This window comes from Nomascus leucogenys, chromosome 23 (assembly GCF_006542625.1).
Source record: "Nomascus leucogenys isolate Asia chromosome 23, Asia_NLE_v1, whole genome shotgun sequence".
In the NCBI taxonomy this organism is placed as follows: Eukaryota; Metazoa; Chordata; class Mammalia; order Primates; family Hylobatidae; genus Nomascus; species Nomascus leucogenys.
In genome coordinates this window covers 30,876,364-30,895,761 of record NC_044403.1, presented here as the reverse complement: position 1 = coordinate 30,895,761, position 19,398 = coordinate 30,876,364, and the positions used below count along the sequence as shown (strand labels likewise).

Here is a 19,398-nt window from a genome sequence, read left to right as displayed (position 1 = left end):
AACAGGTGAGGCCGGTCCCTCTGCTTGAACCGCTCTGTGTAGGAAAGGAGATGAAGCAGACCACAGAAAGCCCCTGCACAGCATGAGGTGGCCCAAAGAGAATGCCAGAGATCGGAGGAGGAGCAGGGCCGGTCCTGCCGTGTCCTGGGGAAACATCACCTCGCAGGGGGCGTTTAAGGAAGGGGAAGCCACCTATGGGCATTTCAGGCCCAGGGAAGGACATGCTTTCATGGAGATGGAGAAGCAGGAAGTGTGTTTATGGGGAGGTGGGAGCCTCTTTTGCTTGAAAGTGAGATGTGTGGGAGGCACCAGCATGAGAGGTCAGAGGCAGGGGATTCCCCAGAGGTGAAAGACACCGCAGCTCCAGCCTTGTGCTGCCCGGGGACCCGGCAGAACGGACAGAAGGGAGCGTGCAGGAGCATCCTTTCAGGGGCATCCTGAGTCCAGCGGGTTCTTCTACCCCCACCCCATTCCTGGCTGTGAATCCCCCAGCAAAGCAGGCAAAATGGAAGAGGGACATAGGACACGGTGATATATCGCTAGCACGGTGCTTCATCTGTCTACAGGCAGTGGACGCAAAGGAAGGGGGATTTAAGGTTCGTGCTCCAGGCTAGTGGGGCCCTGGCTCCCCTCTAGCTTGGTCGCTGACTCACTTGGCCTTCAGATCAGCCACTTCCCATCTCTTAGGGTATCAATTTTTCTGACTTGCTTTGTCCTGATTGGTTAAGAAAGAGGCCTCCAAGTTCTTGAATGACAGTCTCTTCCCTTCGCATGCCTGACCCATCACAGATAAGAGCAAGGGGCCCTGAGAAGCCAAACTCGTCCCTGGCACTGAGAACGGTCTGCAGGCTGCTGCTGCAGGCTGCCCTGTGCCCAAGCTCCCAGCCTGCCAACTCTGGCACTCTGCTTCCCTAAGTAGTCCTGGCCTGGGGTGGTCAGACCCTGAGGCTCAGTGACCTCTGCATGACCATGTGATCCCTGGCTTTGTGGGGGTTCAGGGCCCTTTCCTGTAGGGCCATCTGGCACATGGACATCCCTGTGCACCCTTCTTTTGTATGACTGAGAGAAGGGCTCGGTTTTTCCTTCTCTCAGGCAGGATGGGAGAGTCTGCCCTGCATGTCTCTAAAACAGGAGAAAGACCAGCTTCCCAGGGGGGCCTCCATCGGAACAAAAGTCAGCCGCTTGCTCTGTGTCTGCGCCTGTCCCTCTTTCCCCAGATGGAGGGGAAAAGAGGAGACAGGCACAGAAGACAGGTGCAGCCAGGGGGTGAGGGAGAGCCTGGAGGCACAGGATGGAAGATGGAGGTGGTGGCGAAACTGCTTTCCTCCTCCCTGGGGTCGGCAGCGATTCATCCACAGGCGCCTTTTTCCACTGAAATGTGAGCGTGGCCAGCGTAGCGCTGCCCTCGCGGCCGTGGCGCCTCTGGTGTGCGCCTGTGTGTGCTGCTGCCGCTGTCATCACAGATGCACCCCAGCTGTCACTCCTCGCTCCGCTCTGGCTTGCTGCTCGCGCACACGCGCGCGCTCTCCTCCCTCGCCCCTTTCTTCCCTTTCTCCTCTCTCTCTCCCTCCATCCCTCTCTTTCCTTCTCAGTTTGTGACTGACCCAGCAGCCCCGTCCCCTGTCTGCCTCAAGCAGTCCACCTCCTGGTGCTGTGTGCTGTGTGCCAGCCGCTGCTCCCGCTGAGTGGAGACTCTGGCACCAGTGCCCACTGCGCTCTGCCTGCCGGTGGTGTCTGGATTTCTCTAGGAATCCCAGGAGGGTCTTACTGGAGGGTCGAGAGCCACCTGATTGAAGGCGTTTGCGGTCAGAGTAAAGACGGGTGAGTGCCGAGTGGCTGGTAGAAAGGAATGGAGGGTTGGTGGGGATGGGGTGGTCGGGGCATGGGAAGTGGGGACCGGCCATCTCTGCCCTGCAGGAATAGCTGCAGTTGCTTCCTACCTGCGGGCAATTGCTGGGGCCGAAGAAGCTGCTCGGGCTCAGGCACCTGAGCATCCCAAAGGTGCACGACACTGGGCACTCTGAGCCCACAGTGCTGGGGACAAGAGCTGTGGATTCTGCTGGGAAGTGGGGAGGAGGGCAGCGCTGGCGCCAGATGACAGTCCCGGGTGGCATAGAAACCGGTCCCTGCAGCATGGGAGAAGTAGCCAACAGCCTTGTGCTGTCATTCTGCCCGGCTCTGCACAGACAGCCCCAAGAAACTCGGAGGTCATGGGAAGCGGTTGGGATGGCAGCCAGGTGCTGGGACAGGGCCAGGTCAGAGGAAGGCTTGGGGTGGAGGGTGGCAGGGTGGAGGGCCTGGATGTCAGAAGCACAGGCACAGACCCAGGGCCTGGGCCTCCCTAGAGTTTGCCTGCAGGTGGCTGTCCTTGGACAAGGGTGTGGAGGAACCCTCCCCCAGACGAGCATGGGTCCACTCAGCTGTGCATGAAGCCTGCCTGGTGAGGGTGAGGCTGGGAGTGGGCAAGTGAGAGGAGTATCGCAGTCCTTCCCTGCTAGCCCAAGGGCAAGACAGGAGAGCCAGGCCTGCGAGAACCTGCTGGGGTGTCCCGCAGCTGTGCACCCAGCCGTCCATCTGCAAACGGGTCAGGGAGCCTTAGTGACGGCTGGGCAGTGAGCTTGGGTGGGGGGTACACAGCGGGGCCAGGCTTGCCTGGCTTCTTCACCCAAGCAGGGGGCATGGACACCCTGAGTAGAGCGGGACAGTTGCTGTCAATCCCCCAGGCCCATCTGGACAGTGCTGGAGAGAGGAGTAGCCTGACCAGGAGTCCCTCCCTGCACCTCCCCGCAGGTCTGGGGCTGGGTTCCAGTTGGCAGCCGTCTCTGCCCCACCCCCAAGCTGTCCACATTTCTGGGGGGTGTTGGCACCCGGCTGTCAGGGCTACTTGGGCAGGGCCTCTTTGTGACTCAGATGACACCCCTGCAGCTTAGATAACTGCCTCAGGTGGGGGCGGGGAGGGAGCCGAGCACGTGGAGCTGAGGCGGGGGAAGTCCAGCTGGTAGGGAAACCCGACAGCAGCTTCCGAGCTGCCAAGAAGAGCCCAGCTCTTCCCACCCCCACCTCCCCACCGGCAGAAAGAAAGTCTCAGCACTGCCAAAAGAGGGAGACCAGGAAAGCCAGGCCCGTGGGGAGGGGGAAGGAGAGAGGCTCCTTAAGCAGCCGATCTGGTGTCTCTGGGGTTTGACAGAAGCTTGTCTGGGCCCAGGAGGAGCAAACCCTGCTCCCGTTTCCCAGGCACTAGAGCCCAGGGGCCGCCTCTGGGCTGCTTGGGCCTCAGCGGGCAGTGTAGCAAGGGGGAAGGGACGGCATGTATGTGATGGTTGGGGGTGTCTGGGAGCTCTGGGGGTGGGCAGAGGAGAAAGGAGCCAGCATAGAGGCTGTCTGCCCCTCTGCTCTTCCTCCTTTTTCCCCCAGCCAAGCCTCCCCTGTGCCCTGCCTGGGAACACCACCCTGAGCCCGGCCCCAGGGCCCAGTGGACACCTGAGCCTCCTTCATGTCAGGGAGCAGCTCCCATGAGGGGCCACTCAGGAGGCTTCTCTGTTCTGCTTCCCAGAGGGTCTGTTTGAGATTGGGAATATTTGACAAGGAAACGGGGGTGCAGGAGGCTGGGGGTGAGGATGGGGCATGTGTTTTAAAATGAACCAGGGGGGCATATGGCTGTTCCAAGTACAAATATAGAGATTTTAAAAACCTGGTTCCTTGTTGCCTGGGCAGTGTGTGTGATGGGGGTGATGGGCAGGTGTCCTAGAGGGCCTGGATGCCCAGACGGGCAGCGGCGGGGGAGCCCAGCCTAGATGGCCGTGGCAGCCTCCCCTGCGTCCTAGCCACATGGAATCTCAGGCTGTCTTTGGCCCGGGGCTCTGGCTGCCCACTCTCCGGCCTCCCTCTCAGCCTTCCTGGGGTTGGCGGAAGGGCACGGCCCCTGCAGGCCCAGGGCGTGGACCCAGTCCTGGCTCTGCCTCTCTCTGGCCCTCCGCAGAGTGAAGGGGGCAGCAGAGTGGCTGCCAATGCCCCTTTTACCCCCGAGTTCTGTGACTCTTCCATGCTGAGGGGTGTGGACCCTTGACCAAGGGGAGATACTGGGGGAGTGGGCGCACCCTAGGGCTGGCCTGATGGCCCAGGAGTCAGGAATTCAGAGGTGGAGGCCCGATGGGCATTAACTGGCTGTGTGTCTTGGATGCTTGATGTGGAGGGATAGACATGCGCAGAAGCCTGAGAGGAAGGGTGCAGACACCAGGTCTGTGGTGAGTGTGCTGGAGGTTTCTAGCTAGAGTCTGAGACTAGATTAATTAACCTCCATCTGAGGAGAAACGGAAGGGGCAGGTGCACGGAGCCGTCCAGGCTCCTGCTGTCCCAACCTAGCTCTCTGCAGTGAGTGAGTGCGTGCAGGCTGTTCCATGCTCTGAGGGGGCCGGGTGGGGTGCTAGCAGGGAGGCAGCTCCCACCCCCAGTCTCCTGGGGTGGCTACAGCCCACTCAGCTCCGCACGTGGAACCCCCTGCTCCTACTGGGGCCTCCTGCTCCCCCACGGCCTCCCCAGCCTTGGCTCCCCCAGAACAGAGCTCCGGCCTACTCCCCTCACCTCAGCACACAACCCCCGGCCAGAAAGGTTTCTGGAAAGCCCCCCCACCCTTCGTAAGATCTAGGCCTCCCAGGACTTCAAGATGGGAGGCTGAGAAGAGGAGAACCTGGCTTGCTTGCATCTCAGTCCAGCAAGTCACAAAGCCTGTTCCTTCATCAGGGCAATGGGGACAAAAACAGCTGCCTTCTCAGCTCCAGCGAGAGTGGATCAGGCAGTGCCGTGGACACTGCTGAGGACGTTCAGAGGAAAGGCGGCGTCTTCCTTTCCTACCTCTGGCTTTCCTGTACAAGTAACCCCCACGTGTAAGCAGACAGACAACTGAGTTAGGAGCCAGAGAGCTCGGACTCAGAGCCGTATGGTTCCATTTGCCTAACTTTAGGTGAGTTATTTAATTTCTGGTGCCTCAGTTTCCCCCATCTGCAAAATGATAGTAACAAGAACACTAACCTCAGAAAGTTGTTACAAGGATTAAGAAAACTACACAGGTTTGTGACTGTGGTAATTTTTTCTCTCCCCAGGTCCCAGTTAGCTTCTCAGTGGGTCCTGGAGGCTCAGGGACAGGCCAGCACGGTCTCCTCGGTGGCCGTTTGCCCTGCTGAGAGGTGCCCGGCCTAGTCGTATCAAACTCAAATATGCATGAAAATCCCCTGGGGATCTTGTTAAAATGCAGATTCTGACTCAGTCATTCTGGGTGGGCCCTGAGACTGCCTTCCTACAAGGCTCCCAAGCTAGACCAATGCTGCTGGTCCGTGGGCCACACTTTGAGTTGCAACAGGCTACACCCAAAGCCCCATGTTTCTGGCCCTCCAGAGTTCCTCATTTGACTGCTTTGAGCTCTCCAGCCCCATTCTCCAATCCTGGCTCTCTCTGGAAGGGAGGCGAGGGACTCCATGGAGGCCTAGCCCCTTATCTTTGGCCTCCCTGTCTCTAGGACTGGGTTAGGAGCAGGCCCAGCATCCAGAGTGGATGAGGCCATGGGACTTGGAGATAGGAGATCTCGCTGTCCCCCATGCTGCACCCTGGGTAGGGACTTCCGTCCCAGACTGTGAATTCATTTCAGCAGCTGTCAGTGCCTGCTGCGGCAGCTGCTCTCCAAGCCTCCCAATGTAGGTCACCCCCTTTCCTTAAGGAGGCTCCACTCTTCTGGGGGTGGGAAGGGTCCTTTGGATGGAGGTGTGTTGGTAGGCAGAGGCTAAGGAACTAGGGAGTGCTGGCTGCAGCCCCACCTCTCCCTAGGAGTCCTTCTGTGGTGCCACACACATATGACTGGTGTCCCCTGCGAGCTGCGCTGTTCTTCCCGCTCTCGGGAAGGCCCTGGTGTCCAAGCCCAAAGTACCCAGGGAGGCAGGATTAGCTGCTAAGAGAGCACAGGGCATATCCGCATGGACCTGGGGCCCTTGTTTTTATCACATTTCTCTAAACAATACCAGGATCAACGGTGTCTTGCCACCTTGCAAGACAGCGCCTGTGGGTCTGCATTGTGGGGACTGGCCTGACTTGTGCAGGTGACATCCCATTCGAGGCTGGAGATGGGACCTCCAACCTGCACAAGAGGCCACCTTCACCAGCCTGTTTGCTGGTTAACCCCTGGGCTCACAGTGTGGGAGGCACTGAGGGACGGGAAAGGGTGCAGTGGGATGCAAAAGAGGAGCCTATCCAGGGGAGGCAGAAGCCTCAGGTGGAGACTGGCCTGAGCTTGGGTGGGAGGGCTTCTCCACTACCCATCTGCCTGCAGCAAGCTGGAAGGAGTGGGAGCAGACACCTGGATGGGGAATCCAGCCTCAACATGGGCCCGGAGCAGAGGAGGTGTCTTATGGGTTAGGGACTGCCCTGCAGGGGTTCTCTCTAGACCTTAGTTCCAGGCTGGAGGTGGCTTACACATCGTCTGCTGGGGGCATTTGGGAACTTAGCGGCATCTCACTCAGCTGCCTGAGTGTTGGCATTTGAGAAGTGCTGGAGTGCTGCCAGCAAGGTGCGTGTGTGCATGTGTGCAAGCATGCAGGCACATGTATGTTAGCACATGCCTAGCTGCACAGCTCTCTGTGGGTGTGTGTTTGCATCATGTGCTGTGTACAGAGCTCCAAGCACAGGTCTGGGAAGCCTGTGTGTGTGCCCTGCTCTGTGCACATATAAGTATCTCCCTGAAAGGGCCACTGCTGGGTGACAGTCGCCAGGGAGTGATGAGCAGCCTGGCTCTAAAACCTGCAATCCAGTCCTGGACTTACCATGTGACCTTGGGCAAGTGATCAACATCTCTGTGTCTTGGGTGGCCATGGACTGTGAGCTCTTGATATGGATATTCTTCACTGAGTAAGAGAGATTATGCTGAAGGTCAGGGCTCGAGGGACAGACAGCGTGGACGCTGCTGTTTGAAGGCAGGCCTGTGAGGGCTGTAGGGGTGGGGCAGAAATACATAGACTCCACAGGCCCCGGCTGCTCAGGAATGAGAAGTAACCTCACAGGTGAGGTTGGTGGGATCGGGAAAGAAAGCCGTCACATAGACCTGCTGCTGACACCCCTCTCCCTTGGAGGGAGGAACTGCTGCTCCCTCACGCCTGTCCTGGGCTCAAGTCCAAGCTAGGAGCAGGAGCCTCTGCCTGAATTTCCATGGTGATGTGCACTGGGTGTGTCAACTCTCTTCCCTTCACTAGATTGATCCTCATACAAATTTCACCAAGCAGGTATTGCGGTCACCATTTCTAGACATAAAGAAGCTGAGGCCCCGAGGGTTTAAGCAGTTTGTTTAAAGAACTGGCCGGAGATTTGGACCCAGAGCCCCCACCCCTGCCAACTGGCACCAGGAGCCCACTGCAGCCTGGCCTCGAGACAGTGGTTAGAGAACCATGACAGCGCCACACTCAGGGGCTCCTCCACCCCTCATGCCAGGGACGTGGGTCCACCTGAGGGCTGCATGGGCACCTGGGCCGCCTGCGATCCCACATCTGTGCCCAGTCTTGTGACCCCTCTGCCAACGCCTGCAGGGCCCTCGGCGGACTGGCACCCTCGCTGTGTGGGGGAAGGGGAGGAAAGACAGCTGAGAGGGCAGTGCTCCGCTCCTCAGCAGGCTGCCCTTGCCGGGGGCAGAGCCGACTGTCCTGTTCTAACTGAGCACTGCTGTGGCCGCCTGAGGAGCACCCAAGGAGGGAGGGGCCGAGGGAAGCAGAGGGGAGAAGATGGGGGCAACAGGGTTTGCAGCAGAACCCTAATGCCCGAGGGGAAACCTGCACAGACAGGCCAAGATTCTGGGCTCAGCACTGAAGCTTCTCAGCAGCTCCCTCCACCTCTGGGCCTGCCTTTTTCACTCTGATATTGTCTCCTGGGCTCCCAGAATTACATAGGCCCATGGGGGCAGGGAGAGGGAGGCTGCAACCAGGAATCACCCAGCGACAAATCTGGCAACCAAGGAAGGTCAGAGGCTGGGAGCCGCCTGGAGTGGTGGGCTGATGCAGGGAGCCCGTGGAGGGCAAAGGACAGGGGTGCGGGCATCCTCCCTCCCTCCCTGTCCCCGCCCCTGCCAGCTGCAGCAGGTAAACACATGCCAGTCCCCTGTCCCCCTCTCTGATGGGCTGGCAGCCTGGGCCTCCCATCTGGAAGGAAGTGGAGACTCCAGCACACAGCCTGTGTCCCAGTTGGGAGACACTGGGGGGCAGACCCTAGAAAGGGTAAGAGCCCCCTTGTCCGCTCCGAAGGAAGCCTGCTCCTGCACCCTGGCCACCTCAGCGCCCCTGCTCTGCGATCTCACCTCTCCTTGTGTCCCTGTCTCTTCCTAGCAGCTGCCACAGCATGAACCCCTGAGCTGATGAGTCTTATTATAGCCCGGCTGGCGGAAGACAGAGTGCTGCTATTCACCTCCGCGTGGGCGTCGGTGGTGCAGGGGGGAGCGGCAGGCCATCCAGCGGCTCACACCCTACGCGGCTGCAGCTGCCAACGGCCTGGCCCCTGCCTCCCTTGGGCAATGGTGAGCTGTGGTGAGGCTGGAGAAACTGGGACCCAGGTGAGGGGAGCCTCCGGGGACAAGTGACAGTTGTGGCCTGTGACCTCACTCTGCTCACTTTGAAGAGACGACCTCAGTTTTTCCACCCATAACTCAAGGAATGCCCAAATGGGAGACCAGGTTGCCATGAAAACATTTGAGTGATCAACATACACGAGAGGCAACAAGAAGGCAGATGAGGCTGGGTGGGCACGCAGGTGCACCCCCAGCTTTGCAGCACTGTGCCTGACCCTCGGGCTCCTGGAAAGCCGAAGCCTGCCCTGCCCCCACCCCAGGGGGTTGAAGGCTTCCTGGCTCCTCTTCTTCCCCCCACCCAGGGAATCATAACTGAGAGGAACAGGAGAGGGCATGAGGAGTGTAAAGAGACACCCGGGCCCTCTCCCTAACCCCTGGGCTGGAACGGGGCTCCCACGCCTGCCTGCGCTCAGTGCTCCTCCCTCCCTCAGGACTGACAGGCGGCGCACCAGGGGCTCCTCTCTCCCCAGAACGACAGGGCCCGGAGAGAGCCGTGGGCCTCACCATGCTGGCACCAGGCAGCAGCCCTGAGCAGAGGGGCAGGCTTGCCCTGCAGTGGAGGCAGGTCTCCTGTGAGTACATCCCTGGCCCCGGAGGAGGGTGTGGATGGGGTGGGGGTGCCGAGGTGACTGTAGGTAGCGCCATATGAGGCCTTAGCAACACTCTGGCTGCAGGGAGGCCTAGGCCAGATCTTCCTGGAATACCTGAGGCTATGTTCTGGGAAGCCAGGGTCATGCCCATGGGGACAGCATCCCTGCCAGTCAGTCACCGCTGAGTGCTGAGTGGTTAGACCTGGAGTTGGAGGCCACGACAGTTGTTCTACCTCCCCCAGGTAAGTCTCTGTGACCTTGCTGGGGCCCCCGATAAGAGAAGAGCTCTGCTGGAACGCAGGCCTGCTGAGTCTTAAACAGCCTCGCTGGTGTCACCTGAGCTTGTCAGCCTGTTTCACAGACTGCGGCCAGCCCTTTTGCTCCCATGGGGAACTGCCCCCTCGGCTGGCCTCGGCCAGGAGCTGGGTCAGCTTGGAGGTGTCTCTTATGCTCCTTATGCCTCTGCTTTCCCAACTCTCAGTAGAGGACCTAGTGGGCTCGTGGGATGCGGTGCTGGAAGAGACTTTGGGGAGTGGGTCCAACCCCTCCTGCATATAGGCAGACTGAGCCGTCCATTTACCAAAAAGGGGAGGAAGCGTGAATGAAGGCAGTGCTTGTCAGCTGTCAGGGTGAAAGGAGTGCTGAGAATTCTCTTTATATGTGGCAAAGGGACAAGGTCAGCAAGGGCTGGTCTGCCCAAGGCTACACGGTGGCAGGGAGGTCCCGCCTGACTTCCCGCTGGGGCCAGCCCTGTGATCCAACGCCCAGCACGGGCAGCCTGAATTATTCACCACGTGAGAGAGGCTGGCCCCCGAGTGACTCAGATCTCCTTTCAACCTCATTCTAGCATCACTCAACACCTCGCAATACGGGATTATGTTTTCTTGTCACTGGAGCTTTTATGCCACCCTGGTCTCCAGGGAGGTCGGTGTGGGGGCAGGGAGTTGCCCTTCCGCAGCGGCCCTCTTGGCCTGCTGTCAGGCCCTTCTCTGGGAGGGGCGAGCGGCTTCTGGTGATGCAGATCCTTCTGAGAGGGAGCTGAATGGGTTGGATTTTATTTCCTGGGGAAAGTCAAGTCTGAAGAATGCTGATTTTCAAATGGCTTGGGGTGGTGGTATGGGGCTGGCTGATCTGGTAGCAGACGGGCTCAGAGGGGTGAGAGGGTGAGTGGAGACATGAGGTAACCCAAGATGGCCAGAAAAAGGGTCTCCAGTGGCTTCCATGGCTGTGCCTGTGCTCACTTCTCACCAAGAACAGCGAGGCTCGCTGTTAGGCTGCAGGGAGGCCTAGGCCAGATCTAGCCACATGTCAGCTGTCAGCTGTCATTGATCCTCCAGGCAGGGAAGGGGAGGGTCTCATCCTATTCCTTCAAGCTCCACCCTTTGGGACACCAGACACCCAGAACCCTACTGGACAAGACTCAAGGCTGTTCAGACCCAGCTCACAGCCCATCGGCTGGTCCCAGGACAGCCAGGTCCCAGGTCCCAGGTCCCAGGTCGGGGTGGGCCGATGGGCTGTGAGCTGGATCTGAACTTCTCTATCAGTTCTCTGGCTGGGATCTTTTCTCTAGGCTGGGTGGAACTGACCTTGGCTGGGCTGACCTGGTGGGGCTGAACTATTTTGAATTCTTCCCAGTTCTCTTTCACGATGAGCAGGCTTCTCTGCTACTCAGGAGGACACTTAGGGGTTTTTGAGGCCACTATTGGAAAGGGCTGCTGCACAATGGAAGGCACTGCTCTGATGTGATTGTTCCCTGAGGGTCACTTCTCCCAGGCCTACAGACGGGACCCCACGCTCGCTATGAAGAAGGGTCTTGGGCAAAAGATGGGACCAGGAAAGGAATTCTGTTAATTGGGCCTTTGTGCAGGAATGCTGCCCTACGGCCCCTAGGAACAGAAGCCCAGGCTGAGAGCCTGGATGGCTTTAGGGTGGGGGTTAATGTGGAATGTGTCCTGGGCCCCACGATTTGTCAGTGTTGAAGTGGGTTTGTGCGTCTTAGCCTGTCTCTCCCACAGTGGGACCCTAGGTGCACAGCCTGGGCTCTAAATCCTCGTGCCAAGTTGCTGGCGTCATCACGGGTGTGGGGTTCATGGAAACAGAACAGCACTTGGGAAGCTGTGAAGGACAGGGCTAGGAGAGCTGTTTTGTGCTCTCGCCTTTCCATACACAGCTCCAGAGTTGGGGTGGGCCACAGAGGGGAGGGAGCCAGCAGCCTGGCCATTTTCCTTGGGAAAGAGAAACTTTGTCCCGGCAGTGATACTGGGAGAGGGCATGGGAGCAGGCTTCTCTGACAACCTTATCTCCTTTATGTGTCAACATCCATGGTGTCAATGGGACCCAAACTCCCCAGGAGATGACTGTGGGAGGCCCTGTGAGCTTCCTATCACTGTGCACCAGCATGGCTTGTCCTCTGGGCTCTGGCTGAGTCTGCAGGGTCATTCTCCAGTCAAGTGCTTTCTCTGCCAGATGTGTGGCAAGGCAGGGCACCCTGCAGACACTGTGTGATGTCCATTAATATGGAAATGGCTTTGGATTTGTTAATTATCCTTTTATGTGGTTAATAAATGTTTATGCATTGACTGTGGTTTGTGCCAAAGGAGATAAAGCCAAGAGCCTGTTATGAGCTAGAAAGGAGAGAAGAGAAGCAGGAGGTGGTGACCTGTCCTATTGCTTTCTTTCCCCCGTCTGTGCCTCCCACCAAGGGATCACCTGCTGGATCGCCCTGTATGCTGTGGAGGCCCTCCCCACCTGCCCTTTCTCCTGCAAGTGTGACAGCCGCAGCCTGGAGGTGGACTGCAGTGGCCTAGGCCTCACCACGGTGCCCCCAGATGTGCCCGCGGCCACCCGAACCCTCTTGCTCTTGAACAATAAGCTGAGTGCCCTGCCAAGCTGGGCTTTTGCCAACCTGTCCAGCCTGCAGCGGTTGGACCTGTCCAACAACTTCCTGGACCAGCTGCCCCACTCCATTTTCGGGGACCTGACGAATCTGACTGAGCTGCAGCTGCGCAATAACAGCATCAGGACCCTGGACAGGGACCTACTGCGGCACTCGCCGCTGCTCCGCCACCTGGACCTGTCCATCAACGGCCTGGCCCAGTTGCCCCCTGGCCTTTTCGACGGGCTCCTGGCTCTGCGCTCCCTCTCGCTTCGCTCCAACCGTCTGCAGAATCTGGACCGGCTGACATTTGAACCCCTAGCGAACCTGCAGCTGCTGCAGGTGGGGGATAACCCCTGGGAGTGTGACTGTAACCTGCGTGAGTTCAAACACTGGATGGAGTGGTTCTCCTACCGAGGTGAGCACAGCCGGCCCTGCTGGGGCTCGAGGGATTGGGACAATCACCTCTGGCCCCACACTTTCCTCCTGGTGGCTGGGTGCTGACTCAGAGAGCAGGCCAGGGGAAAGAAGGGGGCGACCCTGCCTCTGTGCCAGCTCGGCTAGAAAAGTCACAAGCCTCCCCTCAGATGAGCCATCACCCTTCCTGCCAATGGGAGAGAGGCTGGTGCTGCTCCCTCCACCCCCACCCTCCCCTCCCTGCTCTGCATCCCCTCCCCCAGCCAGTTCCCCGCTTTCTCCTAGGAGGACCCACTGAACTAGATCTCCCTTTCTTAGGTTACATAAGGGAAGTAAAGACACCTGGGCTTTGTACCCCACCAGGTTTGCCTGTGGGCTTCCCCAGTGTGGTAGAAGGAGGGAGAAAAACAGCTCTACATGAGAGGGGAATAGAATGAATCCTCAGTGAAACCAAATCTTCCTTTTGGTGACAGTGCCAACTTTCTCTCCCAAGTTTTGTTATCCAAACTTTAAAAAGAAGTCAAATGGGTTAGGTTTTACTTTCTTCCCTTCCCCTTGTCTTTAATATGGGAAAGTGCTGTAATGACCTATGACATGATCACATGACATGGGAGAGGCGGGTGCGCAAGACGGTGGTGAGGACGGCCAGGCCTGCGTCTGAATTTGGGCTCTGCCACCTGCTAGCTGTGTGATCTTGAGAAGCTGGTTACCCTCTCGCTGTGGCAGGGCCCTGTCTGTAAAGTGGGAAGGAAACAGTATCTATTTCTTAGGGTCATTGTGAGAATTAAATGCGGCAGTGCACGGAACATGGCTTGAGAGGTGCCCAGCACAAAGAAGATGCTCAATGAATGTTTGCTGAGCCAACGAATCAATATTTAAGTCATGAAAATAATGCCAATGCTTTTCGTTAAAGGCTTACTACTTTCATTTCATCTCCAGCCACAATTTCAATTATTTCCATGAAATTCTCCTCTGTTAGTTAATTAAAAATGTTTTACGAACTATAAAGTGCCACAAAATGTTAGTCACTATGATAATTTCTCCCATTTTCATGAGTGGGGAAATAATGATTACAACTTACATAGTTTCCAGTTTACCACTTACATAGTTTCCAGTTTACCAATGTCTTTTCATGTACATGATTTTAAACCTTACAGCAGCTAATTGAGATAGACCTTCTTATTTTACAGCTAAGAAAACTAAAACTCATAAGTAATTAAATAAATTAAATAATTTTCACAAGATGACACAGCCAGGATTCAACCTTGCGTCTTCCGAGCAGGGAAATGAGGCTGCATCTCCCTGTCAGCACCCAGCTTTGCGTCCCCAGGCAGCACTGATACATGTTCCTGGGATGGAGGTTTGCTGCAGGCCACCCAGGCATCGGCCGCACAGGGGAACTAGGCCAGGTGTCTTCAGACCCTCCTGTCCTACGGTCGTCGGGAACTGAATTCCCAGCACAAAAAGGCATGCCATGAGAATGTACATTTTTCAGACTTTTTCCACAGCAGAGTTGCTTTCAACCTTGCATTTCTTAAAAACAAAATCCTGGAATATTTCCATCGGCATCCCGATGGGATGGGAAAGATTGATGCCTATTGTATGAGGAGACTTGTGGCAGATGGGCTACAGAAGGAGCTGCCAGTGACAGAGTGGCTGCAGCCTGCATCTTTTCAGCAGGAGGTCTAGTGCCTGCATCTAGATTTCACTGGAAGCTGAAAGAGGGCCAGAATCCAACTTTCACTTCCTAGGGGACGTCTAGACAGATTATTGTCCTCAGCCACCCTCTCTCTCACCCTACCCCTGTCCTGCATCTGTGTCTCCCTATGTCCGAGCCAGGCTCCACCATCATCGTGAAGACATCCTGGTGAGCCTGTGCACCCATGTGCCCACATCTCCTCATCAACACCAGCCTCCTCTCCTTGGCCTCATGTGCCTCCAGGATTCCCCCTCCAGATGCCTTTGTACTCACAGGGCTGTGGTTAGGGCACTGATGAGGCCAACTGGATTGCTCCTAAGGAGGGAAAGGAGAACATTCCTGCCCAACTCTTTTCCTCCCTACACCAAGAAGGGAGCTGCCCATTCTTAGGCAACCAAAAGGTCTTGCACGGAGGGGCAGTGGCACAGGCAGTGGGTTTTGACTGCTGTCCTTTGAGTGAGAGGTAAGAACCCTGGAAGGATAAGATGCTGTGTTGAGAACGGTATCCTGGGCTCACAGACAGGTGACGAGCAGGCAGATTCGGGGGCAGAGAGTGTGGCAGGGACGCTCAGCTCTCTAATGACAGCCCTTTCCTGGGAACCTCCCCACGTCAGCACTGCCCTACTCTGTGGGTCAGTTTGGCCTGGGAGAGGACAGGCCGGATGGAAGTGGCTGCATGCTTCTCTATAAAATGGGAATAAAGACAATATCCATTTCACATGGCTTCTGCGAGGATGAAATGGCACGATATACGTAACTCACTGTGGACTTGGCTCAATCAATGCTGTTTTCCCTCCTCCGCTTCCTCTTCTATAGATGGTGATTCCAGGATTGACTACATTGCTGATAAAAACTACCTTCTGGGGCTTCCGTTTTGGGGAGGTGGGGACGGGGAGAGGGAGTGCGAGTTCTGGATGCCTGGTCAGCCCCTCTTTTTTTCTTCTGCATGCAGGGGGGCGCTTGGACCAGCTTGCCTGCACCCTGCCCAAGGAGCTGAGGGGGAAGGACATGCGGATGGTCCCCATGGAGATGTTCAACTACTGCTCCCAGCTGGAGGACGAGAATAGCTCAGCTGGGCTGGATATTCCTGGGCCACCCTGCACCAAGGCCAGTCCAGAGCCTGCTAAGCCCAAGCCCGGGGCTGAGCCAGAGCCGGAGCCCAGCACAGCCTGCCCACAGAAGCAGAGGCACCGGCCGGCGAGCGTGAGGCGCGCCATGGGCACGGTGATCATCGCGGGGGTCGTGTGCGGCATCGTCTGCATCATGATGGTGGTGGCCGCTGCCTATGGCTGCATCTACGCCTCCCTCATGGCCAAGTACCACCGGGAGCTCAAAAAGCGCCAGCCCCTGATGGGGGACCCCGAGGGCGAGCACGAGGACCAGAAGCAGATCTCTTCTGTGGCCTGAGCGCCCGCCCCCACCCAGCCAGGTAGGAAGGGCGGGGAGAGCACAAGGCATTGCTCAGCCACAGCCCCCACCTTGACCCGGCGCTGGCCGTTGCCTCCCCCAGTCCACTCTCCTCCCTGCCCTCCAGCAGACAAGCCAGAGCGGGTTCTCTCCCTGCACTTTCGAGGCTCCCTGAAAGCCACCGTGTTGGGGGCTCCTGCTGATGCGCCTCTGTGGGCCAGTAAATCTTTGGAACATCTGGGGAATCTCCCTAAGCTCTGGCCACAGCAAAGCAAGGAGGTGTGTGCAAGAGGAGGCTTCCAGACTGGGCATTCCCGTCGCCCTTCCTGCCCTGGGGTGGCCATAGCTGGTGACTCTTCCTACCTTGCTGGTCCCACCTCACCTGCACTGAGGGGTTGGGGAGGGAGGGATCTGAGGGATGAAGGTAGATTTCTGAGACTCTCTCCTAAGCCAGAAAAACGTTCTTAACACCCCTGCAGTGTGAAAGCTGGTCCAGCTCTACAACTGTTGGTACCAATGTGCAAACACACCAGCCCTGCCATCGGGACCCAGCACTCAGAAACACCATACACCCCTGGCCGATGCCATCGTGCCCCTGGATCTGCTATAGGCCACACTGACCACATGCTCCTGCATTCGCTAATTCACTCACACACCCATTGCATCACCAGTGCAGTCACATAGCTTGAAAGAACACACAGACGCACACGCACACGCACATGCACACGGTCACATGGAGACCCAGGCTATGGGCACTCGGACAGCAGACACATGCTCTTCCCCCGGGGGTCTCCCTGAGATCACAGAGCCTCTCGCTTGCTCACTGCAATCTTCTCAAGTCAACAGCAGGAAGGAACTCAACCAGTAACACCAGGATCCTTTGAGATCCTCTAAAGTGGGCCAAAGTGGTGCCACTGGAGGAGACCTCCTGTCACCATGGTAACCCTCTCACACCTCTCCTGCTGGGCTTTCCCGGGACACCACCCAGGGGCCTGGAGCCGCTCCATGTGTGCATGGCGGCCTCCTGAGAACCCAGCCACACACCACTGCTGTTGCCTCGGTCCTGCCCACGCACCTTACAGCACCAGGCCCTGTGGGGCCCCCACCGATTCCTCCACAGCCTGCAGCCTGGCACCATGACTCTGTGCCTCTCACCCTCCATCTTCAGTACTCCTGGCCTGTGATTTCAGGTCTGGGACTTGGTGGTGCTTTGCCATTGGTGGCACCCTCTGGGGAAAGCAGGTGGCAGGCAGAGAACACGGTGGCTCCCCTGAGGCTCACTGCCTGCCAGCTTATCGCAGACAGAGCCCAGGAGCGGGAGCGGGTGGCCACATGCTGCCCAGAGGCTCCCAGGATGGGGCCTCTGTTCCCGGGATTTGTCTGCTCAGTGTGGCTCCCTAGAGCACTTCCTTGCACCCAGGCGGGGGCCAAACCAGAGAGTGGGTGGGGAGCCTGTCTGGGACGGAGCCACCTGCTGCAAGGCAGTGCAGGTTTTCCAGGTTACCTGTCCCCCTCCCTAGCTCCGCCCCTCCTCAGAGTGTGAAGATGGTGGGTACCTAGGTGTCGTGCCCACAGGCTCAGGAGGTATCAGGCTCGATCCTGGCTCTTGGATGGAATTTCGACGGGGGCTCAGGAAGAAGCCAGCGAGAACTCTGAAGCCAAGGGTCTGAGCAGAGGGAGGTGGCAGCCCTCGCTCCTGTGCCCCGCTCCAACCCTCCCTGCTCATGCAGTAGTGGGTGGGTGAGGTGGGCTGGGGGCCTGGAGGAGTGCCTGTGAGGACGTCGGTCCTGGCAGGTGGACAGAGGACACCTGGCATGGGCTGCTTACTGGGACCCCTGGCCGCCCTGCCGCGGCCACAGTCTTCCTTCTTTTGGCGTGCGGGCTGGTGCCAGATCTGGGGATTTTCTAAAGGGACTGGAGGGAGGGGAGGGCATTGTCAATGGTGGTATCTTTAGCCTGAGACAGAAGATTTTTAAAGGCAAAATTATATTTCTGGTTTGTTGTTTCAGAAGACCAATAAAGACTGTATTTTCCTACGTACTTCCTGGTTTCATTGGGTGGGAAGGGGACCTGGGTGCCAGGAGAGTTGCTTCCTGCCCCCATCCTCCCCAGGAGGCTGGACAAAGCGCCGGTGGCCATGACCCTGATGCGTAGAGCTCTGATGACAGACAGTGCCTCCCATCCAGGGCCAGGGCTAGGGCACTGCTGGGAGAGGGCGGAGGCCAAGTCCTGGATTGCAGCGAGGCCCTGTGGCTGGGGGCAGTGAGCTCGTGGCCTGGCAGAGCCAGGATGGTGCATTCACCCTGGCCGGACAGGCAGATTCCTGAGCCTCAGGGCAGCTTCGCTGGGCGGCACCGAGGTTTGGTGCGAAGGTGAGCTGGGAAGCCCAGCGTGGCCTGTGCCCTGTGGGTGCTGCCCATCCACCCAGGCTTGACAGGAATCGGCTCTGGCAGCCAGGACAGATGGGCTCACGTGACGAGAAGGCACTGTTTGCCCAGAGGATGCCGCTGCACAGTGGGAGGGGAGGGCAGTTGGAGGGGCCTCGGCTGACTGGGTTCTTTCAGCCTCACTGGCGGGGCTGCTGGCTGGGAGGAGGAGCCCGTTCAGGGCTTACTCAGGTGCCGGCAAACCACACTCTGGGCCTGCAGAGTGAACCCAGACTGGAGGGCTGGGGAGTGAGGCACCGAGTAGAGGGGATGAGGAAGAGTATCAGACTCTGGGACCATGAGCACGCTGCAAGCCCCATTAAAGAGCGGGCTCAACGCTCGGCCCGAGAACCCTCTCCTCGGCTACATGGTTCATTAGTCTTCAGAGGCCAAGGCGGAATTTTCTCCTTCCTAGGATCTTCCTTTGGATAACAACCCAGCGAGCCAGGAGCAAACCCTAGAGGGAGGTGAACCATCAGGGTCCCCCGGGAGTTCAGCTCCATTCCACGGCAGAGCTGGGGTGTCCGCCTTCCCCAGGTGGTGATAAGTGTAGGGTTGCTGCTCTCCTATAGCCCTAATAATTATAGCAGGGCCCAAGACAAGTCTTCCCGAGCCCCACTGGAGAAGCAAGAACGGGGCCCCTCCCAGGCCTGGCACAGGTCTCTGTCATGCTTATGTGTGTAATTCAAATGTCATGGTTCCCAGACAGAAGCCCTCAAAGGTCTGAAGGCTGGGCGTGTACTGAGGCTGACCTCTCAGGAGGGGAGAACTCTTGCAGCCCTGGCCGGCAGGAAGGGCCTCTGTGCAGGGGCTTGTGTACATTGCAAGCCGTGCTGGAAGAATGCCCGTCTGCTGGACAAACACTTGCCCGTTACAGCCCCATCCTGGAGCTTGACCTCATTCCTCGCCTAGGGCCTGGGGGACATGGAGAATTGAAAACAGATCCTGATCCAAAAGTTAGATCTCTGGAGATTTTGCAGTAGCTGTCTATAAACCACCTGCTTAGGGATGAACACGATCACTACTGGTCCGCTACCCTCTGTGTGAGCCGGTGGTGTTATACATGGCAGTGACGCGCAGCCCGCCGCTGCCCCCGTGGCTGGGCTGAGTGCCCGTCTCCTACCTTCCCCTTGAGCTTTGTGCACAATCATCACCATACAGCCCCCACCACAGACACCACACTCAGCAGGCCTGGCGCTCACACGCTCACAGTGCCAGCCGTTTCCAGGGACAGCAAATGAACCACCTACCCCTCCTTCAGCTACAGGCTCCAGCTGGCCCCAGGATCAGGGAGGCTGAGCCACAGGCCAGGGAGAGGAAGTGACAGAAGGAGACCAAAAGAAAAATCATAATTGAAGTATCAGGTCTCCAGCACCCCACTCTTTTCCTCTGGC

General features: G+C 57.9%; 2 protein-coding genes across 4 annotated transcripts in view; one reads left to right on the top strand and one right to left on the bottom strand.

The window, feature by feature from the left end:
• CACNA2D4 (calcium voltage-gated channel auxiliary subunit alpha2delta 4) overlaps positions 1 to 19,398 on the bottom strand; it is a 131,325-nt gene that overhangs the window by 26,056 nt on the left and 85,871 nt on the right. The gene's annotated exons all lie outside the window — the stretch shown is intronic.
• Positions 1,281 to 17,618, top strand: LRTM2 (leucine rich repeats and transmembrane domains 2). Of its 3 annotated transcripts, none has more exons than XM_030804403.1 (5): positions 1,281 to 1,821; positions 8,355 to 8,575; positions 9,022 to 9,162; positions 11,883 to 12,473; positions 15,124 to 17,618. In XM_030804403.1, the coding sequence occupies exons 3-5, from the start codon at positions 9,096 to 9,098 to the stop codon at positions 15,576 to 15,578; spliced, it is 1,113 nt and encodes a 370-aa protein (XP_030660263.1). In that variant the 5' UTR covers positions 1,281 to 1,821; positions 8,355 to 8,575; positions 9,022 to 9,095; the 3' UTR covers positions 15,579 to 17,618. The 3 variants fall into 3 exon arrangements, with proteins under 3 accessions (XP_030660263.1, XP_030660261.1, XP_030660262.1); XM_030804401.1 differs by having other exon boundaries at positions 1,445 to 1,821; positions 8,355 to 8,539; XM_030804402.1 differs by having other exon boundaries at positions 1,445 to 1,821; positions 8,352 to 8,539.